At 24.6% G+C, this 21,571-nt stretch overlaps 1 protein-coding gene across 4 annotated transcripts in view; it reads right to left on the bottom strand.

Annotated features, from left to right (window-relative positions):
- Positions 1-421: 421 nt before the first annotated feature.
- LOC122505514 (dmX-like protein 2) overlaps positions 422-21,571 on the bottom strand; it is a 41,793-nt gene continuing 20,643 nt past the window's right edge. For 2 of the 4 annotated variants that reach the window (XM_043617188.1, XM_043617190.1), the window contains 14 exons: positions 18,323-20,160; positions 17,779-17,963; positions 15,937-16,531; positions 15,558-15,810; positions 15,204-15,408; positions 14,769-15,042; positions 14,436-14,609; positions 12,283-12,381; positions 8,049-8,109; positions 6,841-7,049; positions 6,567-6,711; positions 6,185-6,402; positions 6,020-6,103; positions 2,819-5,430 (listed from right to left, as the gene is read on the bottom strand). In XM_043617188.1, coding sequence (XP_043473123.1) covers positions 5,314-5,430; positions 6,020-6,103; positions 6,185-6,402; positions 6,567-6,711; positions 6,841-7,049; positions 8,049-8,109; positions 12,283-12,381; positions 14,436-14,609; positions 14,769-15,042; positions 15,204-15,408; positions 15,558-15,810; positions 15,937-16,531; positions 17,779-17,963; positions 18,323-20,160 — 4,457 coding nt within the window. In that variant the 3' untranslated portion in view covers positions 2,819-5,313. Of the gene's footprint in view, positions 614-2,817; positions 5,431-6,019; positions 6,104-6,184; positions 6,403-6,566; positions 6,712-6,840; positions 7,050-8,048; positions 8,110-9,800; positions 9,888-12,282; positions 12,382-14,435; positions 14,610-14,768; positions 15,043-15,203; positions 15,409-15,557; positions 15,811-15,936; positions 16,532-17,778; positions 17,964-18,322; positions 20,161-21,571 lie in introns of those variants that run through there. The other 2 variants (XM_043617186.1, XM_043617189.1) reach the window with 2 other exon arrangements.

Here is a 21,571-nt window from a genome sequence, read left to right as displayed (position 1 = left end):
TTGAAAATTATTAAATTTCTCCATAGAAATTTATTACTTATAAAAATAATTGAATTCTTGACAACAAGAATTTTTATTAAAATATTTGAGAATAATTTAATATCTGTTTTGAAGAAAATTCTCACAAAGAATTGAAAAAATAACAATAATTAATTATGTACTTATTAAATGAATTTTTTTAATTGTTGAGAAGATTGAATATAAAATTATTCAAAAAATTGAAGTTTATGTTTGAAAATAAAAAAAATTCTGTAAATTACATTATAATAAGAAATTGAATAAAATGTTTTGCGCGTGTAAAATTTGCTAGTTGATTTATAAAACGAAATATGTAAACGAGTGGAATTTTGTTGAAAATTGTCTCAAAATAAAAACAAAACTAATATTTGAATACGTGAAAAAATATAAAACAAAAATAAGATTCTCTTTCAAGCTGACTCTTTAATAGTTACAATTTACATACAATTATTACGTAGTCAAACATGATGTGAGTTGCTTTTAAACGATACTCTTGTGTTTTGATAAGCAAACCAAAGCAACTTTTACATTTTTTATTTAATAGTTAAAGTGTGAATGTTTTTTTTCAATCCTCACAGTGTATACAATACTGGTTCTGGAATAATGAATATCCCAGGAAAATTAATTTAAATTATAAATCAAGGTGCTTAAATTTAATATGGTAAATAAATAAATAAATATGTTTATTTATTTATTCATTTGTGTATATATAATATATAATATATATATTACTATCTGTTACTAATTCTACAGAATATTTATATATATACATGCACAAATATATTTGCTATATTATTCAATAATTACTACATTATTGACATATACATATATTTTAATAATAATAATAATAATAATTATACGATTAACACTAATAAATTTCGCAATGATAAATTATTCTCATCAGCCATTGATCAAAAAGCAGTGATACACATATTTTCGACATTTCGAGTCTTAATTCTTTTCCTTTCTCCAAAAAAAAACTTTTACACCATTTTTATTTTCATGTTTAGTAAGAAACATTCCCCTCAATAATTATTATTTATTTATTTACGTAAATTGACTACAATTGGAAAAATTTTATATCATATACAGAAATTCTTTCTTTTCTCAATTTTCTCCTAATTTTACTTTTACAAAATATTATGCATTTTAACAAACAATTTAAAAAACACTCTGAACTTTCACTTGTTTTCTAATTAAAAAAAAAAATAATTCAAATTTAATATTCAGAAAAAAAATTGAGATTAAAACTCCACTAAATCGATTCCAAAATGGAACGAAATTAAAATTTCCAACTTTCGGCTAAAACTAATTTTAGAAAAAAATTTCACCTTTAATTATTTCGTTATCGAGTGCAATATTTTTTTTGTTTTTAAAAAATATCTATATCGTGGTTTACGGCCTGGTAATAATAAATTGCACACATGGTGAGACAAGAGGCACACGTATCGAAGAATAAGAGAAGAGGACAATAAAATGTAATCCAATTCTCTTAAAATTTACATTGAAATATATTTCGTTAATATATTAAATGTTGATTTTTAATCAATATAATTAATAATTGATTAATATTTTTCTGTTAATTAATACTTTGTCTTCAGTAATTAATTTTTTGTTAATTCAGTTTTTTTTAAATGTCTTTTCTTAATTTTCGCATTAACTAACATTTTTTACTAATTAATTTATACTAATTAGGTAATTAAATTAGTTATTTATAAATAGTATGATTACTCAGTAATATAATTACTCAATTATATTAATTATTATATTAACCAACAAAATGGTTTTTTTTATTAATTAATAATTTCATCGAGTGTTCAAATATTTTTTTCCTCTCTTCTCAATTAATTTATTAATTTAATAATATAAATTCGTTAAATTGTCCGAAAATGTACCGTACAAAATAATCGTTTTTTTTTCTAAATTCGATGTCAGACAATATTGTTTGTTTATTTAATTTATTAATTATCAGTTGGTTTTCTTTTTGTAAATTAATTTGCGACTATTTTTCATGTTATTATTATTAATTTATAATAATTACATATTGTCTATTAAAGCAGTGAATCACGATCAAGTACTGATGAGACTGATTTTCTAATTATTTCGTCTCGACTTTTCTCTTTGAAAAAAAAAAATTTCAAATAATTCATGAAAATATTTTTGACGTTTTATCATTTTTCTTTTGTCAAAAGAAATTCTGAATTCTTTGAATTTTTTATTTGACAGAGTTGGCTGTAAAAGTTGTTGACGAAATAATTTTTTCTTTTCTTTTCAACTCGGCATCACATGTACATTAGTAGCATTTTGTTATAATTTTTTTTTTATATCTATATTTATATATATATTTTTTTAACAATAGTTTGATAACAATTTTATTTATATTAATTCAGTTTACAATATGAATTCAATTCACTTCGAATTTTCACATTTTCGAAATTAGTTTCTTTTCATGCAGAATATTTGCGAAATAGAAACTATTATTTTAATAATAATATTAATCAATAATTTTAATTAAAATTATTAAACAATTTTAATTATTTTTATTAAATAATATTAATTATTATTATTAAATTGAAAATAATTTTAAAATAGAAATTTTCAGTTATTTCTCAAGGAAACTTGAAATTCTTATCAAAAATTTAGTTGGAAATTTCACATTTTTTGGAACTTACACTTTTATTTTTTATAAAAATTAAAATTTTGAGTCGACTTAACTTTTTTTTAATTAAATAATTTTTGTTTTCCTTTTTCAATTTATTTTTAATCGAAAAATTATTATTGCATGTAAAAAAATATCAATTTAAAGGATTTAAATTGCTTTATACAAAAGAAAGTTTTGAAATAGAAAAAAGTTTTTCGAAAAGTAGTCAAAATGAATGAATTCAAATTAATATAATTTAAATAACTTAGACTTTCACATGAATATTAATACTAATTACTTCAAATTTCCAGTGGATTGAATTTTATAATGTTTTATTTATTATTTATTATTATTTCCTTATTGTTAATTATTTAATTCCATTTTTATTTATTTCATTTTTTATTCATTTTATTTCATTTATTATTCACTTTATTTCATTTCACTTATTATTTACGTTATTTGTGTCAATTATTACATTTACTTTATTTTGATTCCTATTCAATTAAAATTTTAACATAAAATTTTTCAATTCAATTTTTCTATTTAACTGAATTATAATCTGTGTGAAAAATTCAACTGTAATTTCAATTTTAAACAAAATTATTTCAATTTTACTTTCCACATTGACAAATTCTGCTGAGAATGAAAAACTACTTTGAATAAAAATTATTGAAAATGTTTAAATATGTTTAAAAATGTTTAAAAATGTTTAAAATTTTTAAAAAATGTTTGAAAAGTGTTTAAAAAATAGAAGATAAAATAAACAAAATTTCCTTTCTACACAAACTTTAGTTTAATATTTAAAGTAAAAATTTTCGAAAATTCTATCTACTGAAAATTCAGATTAACATAATACATTTTTTGTTAAAAATATTCATGTGTCCTTAAAGAGATCACAAACGATCAAATTTTTCCCTACACTTACAAATCAAAATTTAATTTTGATTATAAGAATGACATTTTTTTTTTTGTCTATGACGACATTAAGAAAAACTTATGTATCAAATTAATTAAAAATAAAAAACAGTCGTTTTTTTCGACAATAAATATTTTTTTCTTTTCATATATAAAATCAGAAAATGTCAACGAGTTATAAATTGATAACAAGTTATTCGCTTTGACTTAAAAACAACGAGAGGTATCTCTGTTGATATAATTTGCTATTTCGGTTCGGTCTTTTTTTTTCTTCTTTTACAATTAATATAATAAGTATTTACAAAACACAAGTAGACTACGTGACAATATTTTTTTTTTCATATATAACAAACATTATGAATATAACCAATCTCGAAAAATGGAATAAATTTAATAAATTCGTAATAAGACGTGTAAAGATATCTCCAAAGATGTTTTTTTTTTGAGAATTAGATAGAGTAGCATCGTTAGAGATTCGACGTCGAGTTTTCTTTTTTGCTTTTTCATCTTCCTTTTCAGGATTAGATTATTAGGACAATCATCTTGACGTTTATTTTTATGTTATTATTATTAATATTATTATTCTCATTATCTTTATTATTCTCATTATTCTCATTTTTATTATTCTTATTTTTATTCTTATTATTTTTATTCTCATTATTTTTATTCTTATTATTTTTATTATTATTATATTACTATTATTATATTATATTATTTTTTTTATAGTACAATTACGAAATAGGCTTCAGAGGAGATATAGAATACGATAGCGATTAAAGATATTGTCATTTAAGAAAGCTACTTTTCGGAAAAGCTTCGGTAACACGGAGTAAGTTCGAAAAAATTAATTTTTTTTTAACAATCATTTTTTTTCTCATTTTTTCCTTTTTCTTTGTCAATGAAAATTTTAAAATTTACAACAGGAAAAAGTTTAAGTATTTGACAAATAGATTTTGCTTTTTTAAAGTTTTCAAAAAATTTCCACACAATTTTATTATTATAAATTCTTAATAAGAGAAAAATGTTCACACAATTTTAGCTTTGGGAGAAAAATTCTAGAGTAATTTTTTTTTTTTAGGGAAAAAGTTTGGTGTCTTTGAAAGATTTTCGAGAGATCGGTGCAATAGATAGAAAGATATTTTTGTTTTTATTTTCCGTTTCGAAATTTCGATTATTATTGGAGGAAAAAATGTTGGTGTCAAATTTAAAAATTAACGTCTATTATCCAAGTGCGACAATTAAATAATTAATTAATAATCAACTGGTAATTTTGTAACTTTAAAGGTAATTATCGATTGATTATTATAATTAATGTGCACGTAGATTTTTTTTAAAAGAAAAGGAGAAGAACGATTTTGCCAATTGGGTTTTTTTTTAATCCGGTTACGCGATAGTTTTTAAAGACGTTGGCAGTGCTTTTGTTTTTCTTTTTTTGAAAAATAGATGAATAATTCTCGGTTTTTTCTTTTCATTGTCATCGTCAAAGGCGTGAATATTTCGTGGGAATTAGTAATCGTGTTTTGCCCTAACGAGTCATTTGTTTTTAAATATTTTTTTTTCTAAATTTGCAAGTATACTTTCAAGATTATATCGACTTTTTTTTTGTTCCTTCGTTCTCATTTACGATTATAACCTCACGTATCAAAGGCCATTTGCATTTTTTTTTTTAAGATATCGTAGCAGTTGCTCTGGCTTACTTACATTATTTCCGTGTCTCATTATCAATATCCTTTTAATTTCTAATAATAGTTCTGAACTATACAGTCTCGTTCTGGCAATTGGCGTACTTTCATTGAACCATCCGCCCCACAGGAAAATAGACGTCCAGCAGAATCCACATGTAATTGAGTGACGCCCTGTAAAATTTGTCCTTTATTAAAAACTAGAAACGCGGTATTTCGTTTATTATTATACAAATTAGAAAAAAATTTTTTTTTTAAATATTAATTTCAAATTTGGAATAATTTCAAGACTCAAAAAATTATAGACAATTATGAAAGAAATAATAAATATTTTGTATTGAAAACTATTTGGTTTAATTAATTTTTATTATTTTTTAATCTTCAAAGCATTGAATTTTATTAATTTTAAACTTGAAAACATTAAAAAGAATAGTATTATCAAAAAAATTAGAAAACAGAAAGCAAACAAAAATATTATAGATTTAATTTAATTTTAATTCAATTTTTTACTGCAACAAATTGAAATATTTTTCAATTTTCAAAAAGAGAAAGTAAAAAATCAAGAATTAAAAATAGGATAATTTAAAGATACCTACATCTACCTGGAACTAAAAATACTTTTTTTTAAATTTAAAAAAAAACTTCGTTTACTTTTAGAAATTCTCAAAAGAAATTTTTATTTTAATTTACAAGTACCTAGTGAACTTCTAATTTTTTTTCTAGAAAGAATTCATTAACGAAAAGAAATTTGAAATTCGCTTACTTGGCCTATATTCTTGAAAAAGCTAGATCTAGGATGTTCTCCAGGAAATGAGTAGAGAAGAGAATGGACGGTTAGACCCCAAACCTAAATAAAATGATATAAAGAAAATGCATCAATAAGAATTGGAAAATAAATTAAAATTAGAAATTAAGAAAAAGAATTTACTTTTATGTCACCATCTCCGGCACCGCTGACGAAAAATTCTTCATGTGGATCAAGTGCCAAGCACTTAATTGCAGACTCGTGAGCTTGAAATCTATGACGTTGTTGCCTTTGTCGTACGTCAAAAATATTAATGTCGCCCTTTTTCCCACCGCTGATCAACAGCTGATGCTGTGGGGCTAATATCACTGAACTCGCTCCCTGATCATGACACACAAATCCTGGCAAAATATGATTATTATTATTAATTTTAAAAGAATTAATATTTCTATTAATATTTTTTTTGACCGTAGACAAAAAAATACTCACCTCTGAAAAATTAATAAAACTAAAGAAATATTTAATAATAATTCTACAAAAAAAAAAAAAAAAAAAGAAATTGTACCTTGAACTTGGGACTTATTTTGTGGAAGCAAAGTATCCCAGAGAGCGACGTTTCGTCCTTCAGAGCCATGACCAGCAGTGGCAACGAGACTACACGCTCCAAGGAAGACAAAATCGGCTGTGACTTTGCTATGACACTGATAATTCTAAAAAGAAACGTAAAATGAATTTTAAACTAATTTCAAGAGTAATTATAATTTAGAGTAAAATTAATTTTTGAATAATTTATTTTCTTTTTTCTTTAATAGAAGAAATATTTTTGAAAATCAACTCACAAAGAAAGGTCGTGTCGATCCGTCTCTACAGGCCACTTGAAATAAACTGAGATGACCATCTGAATCAGCGACTCCAAATTTATTTCCATGTTGAGAGAAACGCACTCGGGTGACTTTTGCAAAAGTTCCCGATGGCCGAGGAGTTGCGACTGCGGTTTGATGACCCCACTCCCACAACGACACTGATCCATCTTGAGATCCTGTTAAGTCTACAAAAACGAAAATAATTTTATTAATTTTACAAGATATTTTTTTTTTAATTCAGACAATTTTCTTATTTTATTATAATTATTCTTCGGAAGAATTCAATTATTTTTATAAATAATAAAATCTCTGCGAAAATTCAATTATTTTTATAAATTTTTCAAAAAACTCCAATTATTTTCTAAAATTTAAATAAATCCTTCGAAATAATTCAATTACTTTTATAAATAGTAAAATACTTTGCAGGAATTCAATTATTTCCAAAACAATTTTAATTGAATTCTTCGGAAGAATTTAAATATTTTCAAATATTTCCATAAAATTCAATTATTTCCTAAAATTTTAATAAATTCTTCGAAACAATTTTCTTCGAAACAATTATTTTTAGAAATACTAAAATTTTTTGCAGGAATTAAATTATTTTTTATCCAATTAAAATAAAATTACACGAAAGAATTTAATTCTCTTCAAAAATGTCCATTAAACTTAATTTCAGCAAGAATTTGAAATTGTCTAAAACTAATTCAATTATTCTCAAAATATTTTTAAAAAATTCTACATGAAAATTAAATTACTTTCAATGAAATTTTTAAATATAATCGTCAAAATAATGGAAAGAATTTAATTATTTTCAAAAAACAATAAAATTCATCTGATGAATTCAATTATTTTGAATTCATTGAATTTCTCGAAAGAATTTAATTCTTTTCAAATATTTCTATAAAATTCTTCAAAACAATTCAATTATTTTAAAATTTCAATAAATTCTTCGAAAAAATTCAATTATTTTTATAAATAGCAAAATTCTTCGCAAGTATTAAAGTATTTTTATAAATAATAAAATTCTTCTTAGAAATTCAATTATTATATTAATTTTATTAATTAATTAAAAAACAAATAGACTGTTTTATTCAAAGCAAAAATTAAATATGAAATAAGTTCTTTTAGAAAAAAAATTTCGTTAGAGTAAAGAAAAAATTATTTCAAAAAAAAAAAATACTTACACAGCGGTAACAGCGGATGTGAAGAGACTCTTCTAATACCATCAATTTTATGTTTCAAGATCTGTAGCGGCAAATGAAAAAAAGAAAAACATGAATAAGTAAATTAGTAAAAAGAAAGAAAATATTCAAAAAACTAACACTTAAATTTTAGAAGAAGAAAAAATCAAAGGGCAAAACTAAATTCTGCAAAAGAAACAGCTGTCAATAAAATTAATTAGTTTCTTATATCGCAATCAAGATCTAATCGAACAAATCGGCATTCTGCAAATTACATAATGTGCTTTAATTTCATTAAACGCTTCAAAATTATTATCAAGCGAATATTTCCCGAACCATTAAATTTCTCACTTTCCTCTGAAAATTAACAGAAAATATTAATAAAAAGAAAAAGTTAAAAGAAATTCTTCAAAAGAATTTTTATAATCTACAAAAACTTATTTACTCTAATAAAATTGTAATTTTTAAAAAATTCAAAGTTGAATTATTAATTACAATTAAAGAGAAGAAAATGAAAATAAAATACGAATGATCGAAATTTAATGGTTCAACAAGAAACTACTTCTAAATTTTTATACATACATTATATAAATGGATAAAAGTGCACAATATTCCTACTACTGCCTATATACTAAAAAAAAATTCATCATGCAATAAAAAAAATAATTAGAAATGTAAAAATTTTTCAAAAAGTAAAATTTTGTCGAGGAGAAAAAAGAAAATAGAAAAACGACACTTTAGACGAGAAATATTTGCAGGCTAAATTCGCAATGAAAAGTCGATCAATCAAATCCAGTCACTTGTTTTTCTTAAATTACTGCTAAAAAAGAAGAAGCGAAAGGGAATATTAATATTAATAATAATAATAATAATAATAATAATATGAGCGAGAGAAGAAAAAGTAAGGTGTATTTTTGTCCTTGATTTATTCACTATCATGCCTAAATGTGGGACTAATTTTTGAAGACTTCCAATATCCTTTTTTCACCTTCTAATTATTAAGCTTTATCATTTTTTTCGCGACATTTATTTTTATTTTAATTCAATTTTAATTTTATCTTTTTGTCAATTTTTTCCCTTTTTTCTATATTTTAATTTTGATTCTTTTTATTTTCTTTCTTTATTTTATTTCGATTTTTTTTTATTTTTCTTTCTTTCTTGATTTTCTCCATGTTTTTTATTTTTGTTACTGAATTTTTATGTCTTCTTTATTTTTCCCCTTATTTAATATTTTTCTTTCTGTATTTTTATTTTTTCTTTATCTTTTTCGTTTTTTTTTATTTTTCTTTATTTCTTGCTTCTCTTCATATTTTTTATTTTTGTTCCTTAATTTTTACGTTTTCCTGTATTTTTCTTTATTTTTTTCTTCGTTTTTTTTTATTTTCTTACTATATTTTTAATTCTTCTCCCTTTATTTTTATTTTTTCTTCACTTCTTTCGATTTTTTTATTTTTCTTCCTACATTTTTATTTTCTCCTTATTTTTCCCCAAATTTGGGGAATTATTATTATTTATTGTCCCTTCTCTATTTTTTAATTTTTGTTTGTAAAAAAAATTTATTTTAGTTATGAAATTAAAATTTAATTTTGAATTAAAAGAAACGACGAGTGAAATTGAAGACAATGAAGGATATTGTAAGTCATTAAAGTGTCATAGAATATATTATAAATATATATTATATTAAAAGAAATAAATTGAGAAATAATGAAAATTGCACTAGGAATGTCATAGGGTCTGTTTAGTTGTTAGTCTCACCGGCTTCAATAAGTGTTTACTCCTATCAGCGACAAACTGACAGAAACGAAGATCGTGGGAGCCAGGAAAAGCGGGCATCCCCTTCATCTGAGAGCGAGCGAGTGAGCCACCAGATCAGTGACGCAGACCAAATTAGATGTTAGGAAAGCATTGAAAAAGCAACATTGTCTCCGTCACCACTTGTGCTACTCTACCCCCCCGTCAATGCATTATTTTTCCCTGTGATTTTCAAAATTTTCCACTCATTTTCAAAAAACTATTTTCACTTTTTAATTTTTATTTTTCCATCTTTTTTTCAAATATCTTCAAAAAGAAGGTAAAACTTTTGGTTTTCTCTCTCTAAAAAAAAAACGCACCAGGGTTGCCACAAAAATTTAATTTTGTTTTTTAATATTCAATTATTATTTGAATTTTTAACTGAAATTTATTTCTAAATCTATTGTTATTAAAAAATACTACGAGAATTAAATTATTTAATTATACAAAAATTAAAAATTTATTGAATAATTGAATGTTTCTTGAAATTAAATTCTCATAAAGAATTTTATCAACAAATATTTAAATAAATGAATTCTTTCGAAGAATTTTATTAAAATTTTTAAGAATAATTAAATTTTTCGAGAAATTCGATTCAAATTGTATTAAAAATAATTGAATTTTTGTGAAAATAACATTTTTTACGAAAATAATAGACAAAATCTTGCTAAGATTTTAAATAAAATTTTCGAGGAATTTAATTAAAATTGTGTTGAAAATATTTCAATGCTCATAAAGAATTTAATTAAAATTTTTAAAAATAATTCAATTTTTGTGACAAATTTTATTAAATTTTAATAAATAATTAAATTTTATGAAAAAATTTTATTCAAATTGTAATGAAAATAACTGAATTTTTCGGAAGAATTTTATAACATGAAAATAATTGAATTTCTTTTTTGAAAAATTCTTTTAAATAATCGAATTCTTTCGAGAAATGTAATTAATTATAAAAATAATTGTAATCTTAGTTAGATTTTTATCAAAATTGTATTAAAAATAAATGAATTCTTATACAGAATTTTACCAAAATTTTCCAAACTAATTGAATTTTTGAGAAGAATTTTATTATTTAGGAAAATAATTAAATTATTAATTATTAAAATGAACTAATTTTGAAAATCACAAATCTTAGGAATTGAGGCTCTCATTCTCATGCAACATGATCAACAGAGTTTTAGAGTAACATTTGCCCCGCGACAAACTATTCAAATTTATTATGAGTTTGAAAATTTACGACAATTCAAAATTATAATTAATTTCGTAAACTTTTCTCCCTTATTCAAATGTAAATTAATTAAGTAATTCACATAATTATAGATTTTTGCGATTTTTATTAATTATTTTTCAAAATGTACTTTCAAGTATTAAGCGTAGTCGTAAGAAATAAATTTTACTTTCTAGAAAATTTTAAATTTAACTCTTAATTAGTTAATTAATTTAAGGGTTTTTTCCATTTTAATTAAATTGAAAGTTGATTAAATAAAATTTTCAATTTCACTTAATTAAAATACGGTTTGTCTCGTTTAGTAAAAGTAAGTAAAAAAATAAATAAATAAAAACAAATTGAATATTTAATTTAGTTATACAATTTGATTTATTTATTTAGTCAAAAATGAAGAAAAATATAATCTTTTCCTATATTTCTAGAATTGTCCCAATTTATGCTAAAGACTGACAGTATTTTAATACTAAAAACGATAGAAAATGTAAATTATCTTTTTTCTAAATACTTTCACGGATTGTTGTTTTTATTTTTAATTATTTTCACCAATTAAGAAAAGTAAAACTTGAAAAAAAATAGATTTTTGTTTTAAATATATATATGCAAAATTATTGAGAAGTGATTATATTATTTTGGGAATAAGAAAAAAAAATCACATGAAAATAGTCAAAGTAAGCGAAAGCTAATAGAAAGGCAAATCGATATGTGCGAAGAGGTGTAATAATACTTTACATGTGTTTCAAATGTAGGATTCATACTCAATGTTCCTCACGAGATTTTTTTTTAAATGTGAAAAATTAGGGCAAAAAGTATAAGTTACATTTTTTCTCCTTTTCAAATTAATCAAAATAAAAAAAATTTAATTCTATTTTTGCGATTAAGAATTTGTCAATAGTAAGAGTTTTTTGCAATACGAACAAAAGTCCTAATTTTTTTTCTTAACATAAAAAATTTCATAAAATATTAAAGAGTTAATAACATATTAAAGAATTAGAAAAGTTTGATAATATCAAAAATATGTAAATAGTTTCAGTAGCCAAATTTGTTGACTCTGAAAAATGTTTCTTTTTATGTGAATGCAAAATCACGATTACGATACTGAAGTTAATAGTATAAGTAATCTATTATATAAGTGAAGGATTTTAATTTACACCAAAAAAAATGTGACATTATTTACGATTTCTACAATATAAAGGAGAAGAAAATTCATGAAATTCTTACCACACTTGCGCCTCGCCCGCTTTGACTAGCTATGCCTGACTGTGGTTGTGGACTATTTTGCTGCGGACTTTGAGCAAGTAGAGGTCTATCGGCTGCCGTCTAAAAAAAATCGAAAATGTCTTTATAAATAGTAAAAATAAATTTTTTCATTCATTTTCTGACCATTGATATCCCCTCAAAAAATTACTATAAAAATAATTTTATGGAAGATTTAAATCATTTTCTTGATATATAGTTGAAATTTTTTATTAAATATTTGAACTTTCGAGTATCACTGGAACAATTCTGACAGTAAGATTAATTTAAAATTTTTTTAAAATTCAATTATTTTCCAAATTTTCAATTAGAATTTTTCAAAAAAAATACGATTATATTCCAAACTAATTTTTAAAAGTAAACAAATAAAATTCATTAAAATATAAAATTTATTTCAATGAAATTTGACAAAATTTTCAATTGTTTCAATTTTTTAAAATTAATTTCGAAGATACAATTATTTTTAAAAAAATTCTAATTATATTTTTTCAAGAAACAAATTTTTTCGGAATTTCTAAACTAAATTATTCAAAACTTCAATACTTTTTGTTAAACAAAAACTTAAAAACATGTTCTTATTTATTTTTCCACGTAGGAATTAAAATTTCAAATAATTTCAATGAAAAACCTTATGAAATTTAATTATTTCTAAAAATTGCAACTGTAATTTTTCTAAAATTCAATCTGTTATTATTTTAGAATTTTCGAATAAAATTATTCAAAACTTCAAGAATTTTTAGAGGAAAATAATGTAATTGATCATTTTTTGAAATTAAAAGTTAAGTTTTTTTTATACTTTTGCTTCCCTTAAATTAACAAAGAATTTCATTTAAAAATCTTTTAAAATTTAATTAATTCCTAACATTTCTGTAGTAATGCTTTAAATATTCAATTATTTTCTAAAATTTTTACTGAGATTTTTTTAAAATCAATTCCTATCAGAATTCAACAACGAGAATTGAATTATTTAAATAGAATAATTTCAAAATATAAAATTTATTTTAATAAAATTTTACAAAATTTCCAATTGTTTCAATTTTTTTAAAATTATTATCGGGAATTCAAGAAAAATTTTAATTACTATTTTTTAAAAACCTAACTTTTTCAGAATTTCCAAATTAAATCTTTTAAATTTCAATTATTTTTCTAAATAAATATTCAAAAAAACCTATTGTTCTTTATGTGCTTAAAATTTCGAAATACTTTCAATGTAAAATCCTTTGACAAAATTTCTTATGAAAATTTGAACTGCAAGTTCTTTCAAAATTCAATTATTTTTTAGAATTTTTGAAAAATATTATCCAAAACTTTTAATTTTTAAGGAAGCTAACAAATTAATAATTTTTTATATTTAAATATTATTATACCTCTTGCAGCAATTAGAATTTCAAAGATTTAAATTTAAAAACTTTTTGAAATTTAATTATTTCTAAAGAATCATACTTTTAATAATAAAACTTTTAATTATTTTGAAAAATTTTAATTAAAATTATTTTTTTAATAAATTTTTATCAGAATTCAACTAAGAGAATTCGATTATTGAAATACAAAAATAAATAATTCATAAAATAATGAATTATTTTTAAAAATTGTAACTGTACCTCTTTATTGAGTTTTTGAAATTTGTAAATCTTGTTGAAAATAATTGAATTCCTCTGAAGAATTTTATTATTTATGAAAATAATTGAATTCATCTGAAGAATTTTATTATTTATAAAAATAATTGAATTCCTGAGATGAGTTTTATTAAAATTATATTCAAAATTATTGAATGCCTGCGAAGAATTTTATTATTTATGAAAATAATTAAATTTATGAGAAGAATTTTATTATATATGAAAATAATTGAATTTATTTGAAGAATTTTATAATTTATAAAATAATTGAATTCTTTCCAGAGATTTTATTAAAATTATATTCAAAATAATTGAATACCTACGAAGAATTTTATTATTTATGAAAATAATTGAATTTCTCTGAAGAATTTTATTAAAATTCTTAAAAATAATTTACTGACAGATAATTGTATATTTATTGAATATTTTGATTTAAACAGCACCATTTAACGATTCCAACTGTTAATTATTACGGAAATGAATTAAAAAAATATTCATTACCTGTATGACTAGAAAACTAGTGGGCTGAAGCGGTTCCGGATCAGGCTGCTTATTAAGATTTATTAAATCAAATTCGCATTCATCCTCCAACCAGGAAGGCAGTTCGAGTAGCAGCGATATGTCCATTTCTTGCACCTCTCGCGGCGTTGCCATCGCCATTAGACCGGCGTTTACCTATTTCAGTAATTTATTAAGTAAATATTTAAAAAATAAATTTATTAATTAATTATTTATTAGTTAATTTATTTGAAAATAAAATTTTTCTTTTGGTTAAAATCTTTTAAATAATAAATTTAATTTTAACTGTTGATGTTTTGTAAATAAATGACGCACCTGATTTAAACAAAAGGCACTAATGCTGTCTTGCTCCTTATGTATAATTCGAACAGGCTCTGGCAAACTTGTCGTGCCACTGTCGCTTCCTTTATCTTCTCCAGTTCCCGATCCTCGATTAAGATTATCTACTCCACTCTGATTAGAATCTAATAACGCTGATAATGATCTCCTTTTACCGAATACTGATCTAATAAAGATATCCTGCACAGCCTCTTGTCTCACCAAATAACACCATAAACGATTCACCGAAGCGGCAGCTGACAATCGAGTACTAAACAAGTCAACAAATTTATTAGAAAAAGAAAAATTAAAAATCGTATTTTCAATATTTTATTTTTAATTTATAAAGAAAAAATTTAATTCATCATTAATTTCATAATTTAATTCTTAATTGTTCATTTTCTTGAATAAGTGAAGAAATAAATAAATTACTTGAATGGCGTATTTCCTTTTTCTAAAAGCGATCGATATTTATGAATCGCAGGTTTTCCAGGCGTAGGCGCGGGATCGGGAGCACAACCAGGAATAAAATTCACTGATGGCGGTCCTTTCGAGTCGAGTTCTTCACGTAACGACTCTTGCCATTGGGCTACAATCCCTAATGTTCCATGAATCAATGGACTACACACTGGCAATTCTAAAAGAACGAAAAAACAATAACTAATTTCAAACTGTAAACATAAATTCGAAATATAACGATTATTTTAACATAGAAGAAATTTACTCGTAAAACAAAATAAATAGGAAAAAATATTTAAAAAAAAAAAAACATAATTTTTTCAATACCTTGCATTTCGATTCCGGCGATATTCAAGAAGTCCTGCATCTGCTGTTGTAGAATTCGAACGATTGCTAATCTTAAAATACTCCAACTGTACGAATTTGGATTCGAGTGCTCGGTATTATCCTTTGGTTTACTCTTTGGCTTTGCGTTCGTATCAAAAACGTCTTCCTCATCTTCCGATGAATCAAGATCCGAAACGGCCGAATCCGAAGAATCGTAATCAATTTCATCAGCATATTCGCTCTCGATCCTCGGCTAAAACAATAATTTCCAACAAATCTATTAAAATCAAAAATCGAAAAAAAAATTTTAATTCAATTAAACATTCTTTCTTTGAATAATTGTCAAATTAAATTGTTAAATTAAATATTCAATACCCACCTTTATAAGAAAATATGAAATCATGCTCATCAATGGCGAGACAAATTGTTCGCGATAAGTTGGCTTATCCTCCTTCATATTTGGCTGTTGTCCAGTGAATTGTCCAAGTAATTTCATATTTAATTTCATTCGCTGCTTGGTCAGCGATGTCATTGTATTCCAAACGCCACTTGCCGTTTGAATTTCACTGATACTCTCAGCTCTCTCGACAACTGGCGTTCCTGTCGATTGACCTCCAGTACTTGCAACTCGTAAAAGTTTCTTAACACCGCCACCGAATAATGTCGACCATGTATTATTGTCGAATTTCTGACCTACAAGTCGATAGAGAATGTGACTGTCACAGCTCGATAGGGCGTAAACAAAGAGACTCATGTAAGTCGCGACAAATGACTCCGATAAAAGAATATTCAATTTAGGTGTGTCCTCGTCTTTTTCACGGGCTAAAAGGGCACGTAAACTTGTCACACCGGGCCATTTTGTTGGCGATGTCGTTATCACAATTCCATCTTCCGTTGAATAACGACGATGATATTTATTCGACGCCACTAAATGTCCTCCTGAGAATGGTTCCACTTCCGATGACGCCGGGAAGCTGAAATAAATGGATTATATATTCATATCAGAACTCGAACCAGTGAAAGTATTTAAAACTACGGACTTTACGAACGAAATTTCGATTTATTTCATTTATTTGGAAATTCTTTAATTAAATATATATTAGAGAATAAAAAAATCAACTAATTTAACAAAAAATTCAATTAAACTTTTTCAAAAAAATTGATTCTACACAATTGTTAGTTAAAAGTATGAAAAATTCAGATTTTCAAAGATTTTAATTTGAAACCTTTTCAAAATTCAATTATTTCTAAAAATTCACACTATAATGCTTTTAATATTCAATTCTAATCTCAAATTTTAACTAAAATGAATTTTTAAATCATTTTTTATTAGATAATTCTATAATACATTTTCAAGGACTTTAATTAAAATTTTATTAAAAATAATTTAAATTCTCCGATAATTGAATTGTTTTCAAGATATTCGTGGAAAATTTGGAAAATGATTAAATTATTTCGACAAATTCAATTAAAATTGTATTGGAAATTTCGAAAATAATTAAATTCTTTAGAGGAATTCAATTAAAATTGCATTCTAAATAATTGAATTCTCATAAGGAATTTTGTAATACTTGTTGATAATAATTGAATTCCTCTGAATAATTTTATTATTTATGAAAATAATTGAATTCCTGAGATGAGTTTTATTAAAATTATATTCAAAATTATTGAATGCCTATGCGAAGAATTTTATTATTTATGAAAACAATTTAATTTCTCTGAAGAATTTTATTTAAATTTTCGAAAATTATTGATTTCTTTAAAGAAATTTTATTCAAATTGTACCTATTGAAAATAATTGAATACCTGCGGAGAATTTGATTAATTATGAAAATATTCTGTGAAGAATTTAATTTAAATTTTTAAAAATAATTGAATTCTTTCGAGAGATTTTATTAAAATTATATTGAAAATTATTGAATTTCTGCGAAGAATTTTATTATTTTTAGTGTAAATACTCGAATTCTTCAGAAGAATTTTATTAAAGTGTTTGAAAATAATAATATAATAATAATTAATTAGTTAATAAATAATTTTCTTTTACAATTTTGAATCAGATACTATTCAAAAATAGAAAAAATAATTCGTATTTTTGTACGTTCGACAATTTTGGAAAGTTAATATTTAATATTTCAATAATTCGTTTATTGTTATTAAATATTTGAATATTTCTTTTTGAAATTTAATAGTTTTAGTATTAAATAAAAATTCCACTAATTACCTATTATCGAACTGATGATGTTTCATGACAAACGTATCGGAATCGCAGAGAGACTGATAGATACAAGCACTGAGAGCAACGGCAAGATCTCTCATGATGAAAACTTCACAATAATGAGTGTTTTTATGCGGCATTGGAGTATTCCTCCATTCCACCAAAGTTTGCAACATGTCGTGAGTCAATGACTGAAAAAAAATTCCTTCAATTACTCCAAAAGGTTTGTCAAAAAAAAAAAAAAAAAAAAAAATTAAAAATTAAGATCTTATAATTAGTAATCAGTTTGAAAAAAAATCAATTTTTCTAATTCACTCTGTTGTAAGTTAAAATAAAATTTACATTCTCTTGGAAATTTGAATTCAATTTACATTCTCTTGAAAATTTTAATTCAATTTACATTTCACTGGGAATTTCAATTTAATTTACATTTCACTTGAAAGTTCAATTTAATTTACATTCCACTAAAATTTTAGTTTAATTAAACTTTACTGAAACATAAATTAAATTTAGATTCAACTGCAAATGAATTAAAAATAAAAAATTCTACCTGTAAATGACGAACTGGATCAGCAATGACGGTTTTATTACAAGCGACACTTGCACTCAACAATGGCAATGTTGTCGGGAATGGAAGAGGACTCAACAACTGTTGTTGCGTTTTCTCCTGCTGCAATTCCTGAAGCAACAAAAGTAATTCCATTCTCACCGACGCCAATCCACCGCCAGACGCTCCGTGCAATGAACAATAAGACAATAAAGTTCTCAGCAAAGTCTCATTGGCCTTCAACCATTTTTTCCTCCTCGCAGCTCGTTGAACTTTCGCCTCAAAATCAAGTTTCTCAGACAGTAAAATTTCATGCAAAGTCGGCTGTTCACCTGGTCGATAAGGCGGAACATCATCCACCATTCCTCCCTCATATTCCGACGAATTAATCGCATCGCCATCAGTGTTCGCACTATAATTACAAAGTTGCTTCAAAGCGTCAACTTCCCTCTCCAACCAAACATAAAGCTGATACCGCAATTGTCCCCCATCGACTTCAAAACCCGTCGCCAATGTCGACAATTCCTCCATCAAAATCTTGAGACACGCCACAAATTTCAATTGTTGCGCCATTATATCCAACGAACCATTTGTCTTCTCCTCCTCCTTCTCCTCCTTCTCCACCTCGACCTTCTTCTTATCCAAATTCATACTCATAGGCGGACTCTCTTCATTATCATCCTCATCATCTTCCCAATCCAGTACCAATTCATCACTCTTCTTCACTACCGGCTCTGACCAATCCATCCCCGCCGATGACTCCCCCTTCACCTCCTCTGTCCTTCCACTCCAACTGATAATTCCCGTATCAATCTGCAAATCCTGCGCTCTCGATTTAATCGGACTATTCAAAATACTCGGCGAATCCTCACAGTTCGAATCCATCACTTTACTGGGCAATTTCGAGAGAACCTCGAGAGCGAGCGCAGGACAACCAGCCTTGAAATGTGCATGAGCTGTCGTAAAATACAACTGTCTCTCCAACGGCGTGATACTGTCCTCCAACATCAATTGCTTATCCGGCTGTCCCTTCGTTTCCGTACCGTAACTAAAACCAGAAATCACCACCGTGTGTCCCTTCTTCCGATCCTGAGCCGTCGACGCAATGTACTGTCGAATCAACAATGGATGCGTTCGTAAATAAACATAAAAATTAAACACATTCGGATTTGCGGTCGTACCCTCGGGTTTCTCCGATTCGTCATTATACTGCGGATGCATCGTTCCAACATTCGTCAAGAGCAAAGTATTCAAAGAACCGGAATAATCCTTAAGAATCCAAAGTGCCATGCTTCGTAAAAACGGATCGGGATGAAATTTACACATGTCTTGATTGTTACCCTCCTTGTCACAACCCAAGATTTCCTCAAAGAGCAGACGCTTCAGATTCGGTGATGTCATATCGTCCTCGTAGAGTCGGGCGATTATCATCGCTAACTGAATGTCGTTCAATTTATCCAGACACACGTCGATAGCGTCCTTCAGAGCACCGGCGAGGAGGAAGAAGGCGGCCGCGTGCTCAAATCTCTGCTTACCCAGCAGGGCGAAGGCATTCTTCAGTGCCGCCTTGCGCCATCTGTCCTCTGTGAAACTATTCGCGAAGAAATTCGTCATCCTCTGGTCTCTTTGATTTCTAAATAGACCCCAGACAAGATTCTTTTTCTTCATTGCCAAATAGTAGATTGCAGCGTCAAGGGGGTCTTGCTTCAGTTGAAAGGCAGCTTTCGCCACTTTCTCGATGCAGGTCTTCAGGACTGCGTTACTCCTAATCCACCAGCCGACTCCCAGTTCTTTTAGAATCATCCATTTTGGTTGTCCCTTCGCGTACGATGGTATTAGACCTATAATAAAATTATACAATTTAGTAATATTCTCCCATTCATTTCATTTTAATTAAATTAACCATTATTTCGTATACTGGCAAATTTTACGCGCACGGAACGTGGTGTTAATTTAGTATTATTATTATGCAATTTACAAAAATTTTTATTTTTGAATAATTTCATAATAAAAATTTTTAAAATTCACCTATTAAGTATATAATTATTATTGCTTATATTTTCAAAAAAATTTTAATATAAATCTTCGCAAAAATTCAATTATTTTCATAAATAATAACAGTCTTCTGAAGAATACATTTATTTCTATAAATAGTACCCTAATATCTTTTGGAAAAATTCAATTGTTTTCAACATTTTGTTAAAAATTTCAAGAAAGAATTAAATTGTTTAAATTTAAAGAATTGAACTTTTTCAAAGGATTTATTGAAATTTTAGAAAATAATTGAATTCTTTCGTAAAATTTTTGAAAAAATTTCACGAAAGAATTGAATTAATTTCTAAAATTTTAATAAATCCTTCGAAAAAATATTCAATTATTTTCAATAAAATTTCACGGAAAAATTCAATTTTTTTCTTATTTCAAAATTTATAAAATATTTCAAAAGAATTGAATTATTGTCTAAAATTTTTAGTGAAATTCAATAATTAAATGTTTAATTTCAATTATTAAGAAACAAGATTATTTTACATAATTTAGAGAGAATTGAATTTTTTTGAAAAATTTATTAAAATTCAATTATTTTCTAAAAAATTTCACGACAGATTTCTATTGTTTTTTAAATTCTTTATAAAATTTATAAGAAGAATTCAATTATTTTCTAAAAATTTTAATAAAATTCAATTATTAAATGTTTAATTTTAATTATTAAGAAACAATATTATTTTTCAAAATTTAAAGAAATTTTTCATAAAATTCAATTACTTTCCAAATTTTCAATTAAAATTATTAAAAAAACTCTATTATTAAAAAAAAATTCAAATATATTCTTCAAATGAATTTAATTAGGGTTTTCAAAAATTTTTAGTAAAATTCTTTGCAAAAAATCAATTATTTTCATAAATCATACAATTCTTCGTAGGAATTGAATTATTTTTAAAAATACTAAAATTCTTCTCAAGAATTCAATTATTTTTATAAATAATAAAATTTTTCGGAAGAATTCAATTATTTCTATAAATTTAATTCTTTGTATGAATTTAATTAAATATTTAATACTATTTAAATTAAATTCCTCTTAAAAATTCTATTATTTATAAAATTCTTCGCAAGAATACTATTTAATTTAAAAAATTTGAATGAATTTCATAATAAATTTAAAAAAAAATTTATATTATTTAACATTTCATGGTAATTGAGATTTTAAAAAAATTTAATTTTCTGAAATTTAATTATTTTTAAAAATTTCTACTT

Source organism: Leptopilina heterotoma, unplaced genomic scaffold, assembly GCF_015476425.1.
Source record: "Leptopilina heterotoma isolate Lh14 unplaced genomic scaffold, ASM1547642v1 Lhet_36, whole genome shotgun sequence".
Classification (NCBI taxonomy): domain Eukaryota; kingdom Metazoa; phylum Arthropoda; class Insecta; order Hymenoptera; family Figitidae; genus Leptopilina; species Leptopilina heterotoma.
The sequence above is the reverse complement of the archived record's forward strand: the minus strand, read 5'-3'. Positions and strand labels throughout refer to the sequence as shown.